This window comes from Coregonus clupeaformis, chromosome 34, assembly GCF_020615455.1.
Source record: "Coregonus clupeaformis isolate EN_2021a chromosome 34, ASM2061545v1, whole genome shotgun sequence".
Classification (NCBI taxonomy): Eukaryota; Metazoa; Chordata; class Actinopteri; order Salmoniformes; family Salmonidae; genus Coregonus; species Coregonus clupeaformis.
Window position 1 is genome coordinate 19,741,929 of NC_059225.1, and position 6,000 is coordinate 19,747,928.

Genomic DNA, 6,000 nt, shown 5'->3' on the forward strand with positions numbered 1-6,000 from the left:
GGTTAAGGTTGGGGTTATGGTTAAGGTTAGGGTTAGGTTAAGGGTTAAGGTTATGTTTAGGGCCAAAAATATTTTTAATGGGAATCAATTGTTTGGTCCCCACAAGGACAGTAAAACAAAGATGTGTGTGTGTGTTGTGGGTGTGTGTATGTGTGTGTGTGTGTGTGACTGAGGCATCACTTATTCATTATGAATCCCTATTAGCCACACACAGGCCCTGCAGTGGTCAATCTAATCGTCTTTAAACACACTGTTCTGTATAAAACACACTGGCTGCATAAAACGAGGCAATAATTCAGGAATCGATCACTAATGCTCACTAAGAGATTTCCTACTCTTTGGTCTCGCTGTGGGAAAGATAAGGCAAATGAGTCCCAGTGTGTGTTTTACGATATAAAACGACTGCACTAGAATTGATCTACTGCAATAACAGTAAATTGTGTATGCTATAATTGTGTTTGCAAGTTAGCAAACCCTCAAACATGTAATAACGTATTTCTTAGAGTAAACAAATCATTGTATCATATTGCCCAGTAAACAAGCTTGGATACACCCTGCCATAGTGTATAGGCTTAAAGACATGCTCTATAACTGCAGGCAATGTATTTCCCTTTCATGTACCATACCCATTGATCCAAACAATAAGTAATCTATAGCAGCTTATTTAGTGTAATCACTATCTGACCCACATGCTAATGATAGTTATTAATGCCTGACTGGTTAATGACTGTGAGAAGATATAGCCTAGCGTGACAGAGAGGGCTATTTTCATGTAGAATGATGCTGTAATAGGATTTTGACAGCGTACCTAAACCCACATCTAGATAACACAAATGAGTCTCTATTGAAGAAGACTGGAGGTTAGTATGTGTTGGAGAGAAAACGTTGTGTCTATCTCTATTTTTCTATTTTTGTTAGTGTGTGTATTGAATAAAGGTGTGTGTATAGTCTCTCTGTGTGTGTGTGTGTGTGTGTGTGTGTGTGTGTGTGTGTGTGTGTGTGTGTGTGTGTGTGTGTGTGTGTGTGTGTGTGTGTGTGTGTGTGTGTGTGTGTGTGTGTGTGTGTGTATATACTGTAGGATGGAATATATAGTCTTACCAGTGTTGTTTCCCAGTCCCCTCAAAGGTCCTTTGTGGTAGTGGTTGACTCTGTCCTCATAGATGGGCTCCTTGTTGTGGTCAGGGGATCCCAGGGGACGCAGGTCTGGACCACAGTGACTGTGCTGACTACTGTAGGAACTCCTGGAACCTGGAGAGGGGGAGGGAGGGAGGAAGGGAGGAGGGAGGGAAGGACAGAGAGAGGGGGCAGGGACAGAGAGAAAGAGAGCGAGAGAGACAGTGAGAGATCAGCCCTGAGTGTTGACTTGGTTTTCTCCAGCATAATGTAATTGTCCCAACACCACTTACAGCCTCTCCTCTCCTCTCTTTCTCTGTAATCATCTTATCAGGGAGAGCCACATGTCTGCTTCTGTCCAAATAGTTTGTCTCTAGCCTACTCAACTCCCATAGCCTCCAGCCTCTACTCCCATGTCACGGATCCCCCCGGTACTGCTGCTCATTCCGTTCACCTGTTCCGGAGGCCTACGTCACCGGCTTTCTAGGCGTCACTGACATGGATCATTACCACCAACCCCGGGCTGTCTTGTATCATTTCGCACACCTGGTTCCCATTCCCCCTGATTAGAATGTGTATATATGTGCCCTCTGTTCCCCATTGTCCTTGTCCATTATTGTCCCATGTCCGTTGGTATCGTGAGTAACCTCTATAGCAGGGATCATCAACTAGATTCATCCGCAGGCCGTTTTTTTACTTAAGCGGATGGTCAGGGGGCCGGAAAATAAAGACAAATAATTTATAGACTGCAAATTGACTGCAAGAAGCACAAACAGATATAATATTTGACTAATACATAATAATTTCAAACCTTGCTTACATTTGTATACGATCAAATACTGTATATCTCTCTATTATGTGGGAATATATTTCCAAAATTAAAATCTCTTGGAGCTGATTTGCTGTTGCTTTTACAGTCTTATGTCCAACAATAAATCATTTTTTTTTTTTTTTTGTATTTATTTTCAATAAAATCCACCGCGGGTCACCAGTTGGGGAATCCTGTTCTACTTCCCTAGCACCTCTCTAGCCCTGCCTTCTTCAGTCCGCTATACCCCTAGATACACTGGGATAGTAGTGGAAAACTCTCCATACACATATACGCACATCCACACACACCACAACCCCGGCTCATTCCCGGACTGTGAGAAGCCGGAATCTATCCCCCAGCATTAGAGAGTAAAGAGTATGTGTATGTACACTACCGGTCAAAAGTTTTAGAACACCTACTCATTCAAGGGTTTTTCTTTATTTTTACTATTTTCAACATTATAGAATAATAGTGAAGACATCAAAACTATGAAATAACACATATGGAATCATGTAGTAACCAAAACTTTGTTAAACAAATCAAAATATATTTCATATTTGAGATTCTTCAAATAGCCACCCTTTGCCTTGATGACAGCTTTGCACACTCTTGGCATGCTCTCAACCAGCTTCATGAGGTAGTCACCTGGAATGCATTTCAATTAACAGGTGTGCCTTAAAAGTTAATTTGTGGAATTTCTTTCCTTAATGCGTTTGAGCCAATCAATTGTGTTGTGATAAGGTAGGGGGGTATACAGAAGATAGCCCTATTTGGTAAAAGACAAAGTCCATATTATGGCAAGAACAGCTCAAATAAGCAAAGAGAAACGACAGTCCATCATTACTTTAAGACATGAAGGTCAGTCAATCCGGAAAATTGCAAATTTCAAGTTGCAAAAACCATCAAGCGCTATGATGAAACTGGCTCTCATGAGGACCGCTACAGGAATGGAAGACCCAGAGATACCTCTGCTGCAGAGGATAAGTTCATTAGAGTTACCAGCCTCAGAAATTGCAGCCCAAATAAACGCTTCACAGAGTTCAAGTAACAGACACATCTCAACATCAACTGTTCAGAGGAGACTGTGTGAATCAGGCCTTCATGGTCGAATTGCTGCAAAGAAACCACTACTAAAGGACACCAATAAGAAGAAGAGACTTGCTTGGGCCAAAAGAAACGAGCAATGGACATTAGACACGTGAAAATGTGTCCAACCGCGGTGTCTTTGTGAGACGCGGTGTGGGTGAATGGATGATCTCTGCATGTGTATTTCCCACCGTAAAGCATGGAGGAGGAGGTGTTATGGTGTGGGGGTTCTTTGCTGGTGACACTGTCTGTGATTTATTTAGAATTCAAGGCATACTTAACCAGCATGGCTACCACAGCATTCTGCAGCGATATGCCATCCCATCTGTTTTTCAACAGGACAATGACCCAACACACCTCCAGGCTGTGTAAGGGCTATTATACCAAGAAGGAGAGTGATAGAGTGGTGCATCAGATTACCTGGCCTCCACAATTCCCCAACCTCAACCAAATTGAGATGGTTTGGGATGAGTCGGACGGCACAGTGAACGAAAATCAGCCAACAAGTGCTCAGCATATGTGGGAACTCCTTCAAGACTGTTGGAAAAGCATTCCAGGTGATGATGGTTGAGAGAGTGCCAAGAGTGTGCAAAGCTGTCATCAAGGCAAAGGGTGGCTATTTGAAGAATCTCAAATATAAAATATATTTGATTTTTTTTACACTTTTTTGGTTACATGATTCCATATGTGTTATTTCATAGTTTTGATGTCTTCACTATTATTCTACAATGTAGAAAATATTAAAAAATAAAGAAAAACCCTTGAATAAGTAGGTGTTCTAAAACTTTGACCGGTAGTGCATGTGCGTAAATGTCTGTGTTTGTAGCAGGGATTCTACACAGGGGACCGTGAGGAAATGTAATCCACGGATGAAGAGGGAACTAATGGGAGGAGGAGGAGAGGAGAGGGGGATGAGGAGAGAGGGATGAGGAGAGAGGGATGAGGGATGAGGAGAGAGGGATGAGGAGAGAGGGATGAGGAGAGAGGGAGGAGGAGAGAGAGGGATGAGGAGAGAGGGAGGAGGAGAGGGAGGAGGAGAGAGAGGGAGGAGGAGAGAGGGATGAGGAGAGAGGGAGGAGGAGAGAGGGATGAGGAGAGAGGGAGGAGGAGAGAGGGAGGAGGAGAGAGAGAGGGATGAGGAGAAAGGGATGAGGAGAGAGGGAGGAGGAGAGGGGGATGAGGAGAGATGGATGAGGAGAGAGAGAGGGATGAGGAGAGAGGGATTAGGCGAGAGGGATGAGGAGAGGGATGAGGCGAGAGGGAGGATGAGCGAGGGATGATGAGAGAGGGATGAGGAGAGAGGGAGGAGGAGAGAGGGAGGAGGAGAGAGGGATGAGGAGAGAGGGAGGAGGAGAGAGGGAGGAGGAGAGAGGGAGGAGGAGAGAGGGAGGAGGAGATAGAGATGAGGAGAGAGGGAGGGAGGAGGAGAGAGGGATGAGGAGAGAGGGAAGAGGAGAGAGGGAGGAGGAGAGAGGGAGGAGGAGAGAGGGAGGAGGAGAGAGGGAGGAGGAGATAGAGATGAGGAGAGAGGGAGGAGGAGGAGAAAGGGATGAGGAGAGAGGGATGAGGAGAGAGGGATGAGGAGAGAGGGATGAGGAGAGAGAGAGGGATGAGGAGAGAGGGATGAGGAGAGAGGGACGATGAGAGAGGGAGGAGGAGAGAGGGAGGAGGAGGGAGAGAGAGATGAGGAGAGAGGGATGAGGAGAGATGGAGGAGGAGAGAAGGATGAGGAGAGAGGGGGATGAGGAGAGAGGGATGAGGAGAGAGGGATGAGGAGAGAGGGATGAGGAGAGAGGGAGGAGGAGAGAGGGATGAGGAGAGAGGGAGGAGGAGGGAGGAGGAGAGAGGGAGGAGAGAGGGATGAGGAGAGAGGGAGGATGAGAGAGGGAGGAGGAGAGAGAGAGGGATGAGGAGAGAGGGATGAGGAGAGAGGGATGAGGAGAGAGAGGGGGATGAGGAGAGAGAGGGGGATGAGGAGAGAGGGAGGAGGAGAGAGGGATGAGGAGAGGGATGAGGAGAGAGAGAGGGATGAGGAGAGAGGGATGAGGAGAGAGGGAGGAGGAGAGAGGAAGGAGGAGAGAGGGAGGAAGAGAGAGAGAGAGAGAGGAGGAGAGAGGGATGAGGAGAGAGGGAGGAGGAGAGAGGGATGAGGAGAGAGGGATGAGGAGAGAGGGAGGAGGAGAGAGGGATGAGGAGAGAGGGAGGAGGAGAGAGGGGAACACAGTCATTCGTGCTAACAGCATATATTGTCCCTGAGCACTGTATTTCTATAGTGTACAGTGCTGTGAAAAAGTATTTGCCCCCTTTCTAATTTTCTCTACTTTTGCATATTGTCACGATCGTCGAACAGAGATGAGGACCAAGGCGCAGCGTTGCAGGCAAACATACTCTTTATTAGAGACACGATCAAAAACGACAAAACGAAAACGTGACAGTTCACGGTCTAACACTACAGACTAGAAACAAGATCCCACAAACTCTGTGGGGAAACAGGCTGCTAAAGTATGGTTCTCAATCAGAGACAACAAGCAACAGCTGAATCACGTTGCCTCTGATTGAGAACCACACTGGCCAACATAGAACCACAATACCAGAATGTGAAACCTAGAACAACACCCATAGACTTTACACACCCTGGCTCAACATATTAGAGTCCCCAGAGCCAGGGCGTGACACATATTTGTGATACTGAATGTTATCAGATCTTCAACCAAAACCTAATATTAGATAAAGGTAACATAAGTGAACAAATAACACAACAATTACATATTTATTTCATAAACAAAGTTATGCAACACCCAATTTCCCTGTGTGAAAAAGTAATTGCCCCCTTACACTCAATAACTGGTTGTGCCACCTTTAGCTGCAATGACTCCAACCAAATGCTTCCTGTAGTTGTTGATCAGTCTCTCACGTCGCTGTGGAGGAATTTTGGCCCACTCTTCCATGCAGAACTGCTTTAACTCAGTGACGTGTGGGTTTTCAAGCAT

General features: G+C 45.8%; 1 protein-coding gene across 1 annotated transcript in view; it reads right to left on the bottom strand.

Annotated features, from left to right (window-relative positions):
• The window catches only part of LOC121549750 (catenin delta-2-like), a 347,253-nt gene that overhangs the window by 160,758 nt on the left and 180,495 nt on the right, over window positions 1-6,000 (bottom strand). The window contains exon 11 of the mRNA XM_041861613.2: window positions 1,099-1,248. Within this exon, the coding sequence (XP_041717547.2) occupies window positions 1,099-1,248 (150 nt within the window). The remainder of the gene's footprint in view (window positions 1-1,098; window positions 1,249-6,000) is intronic.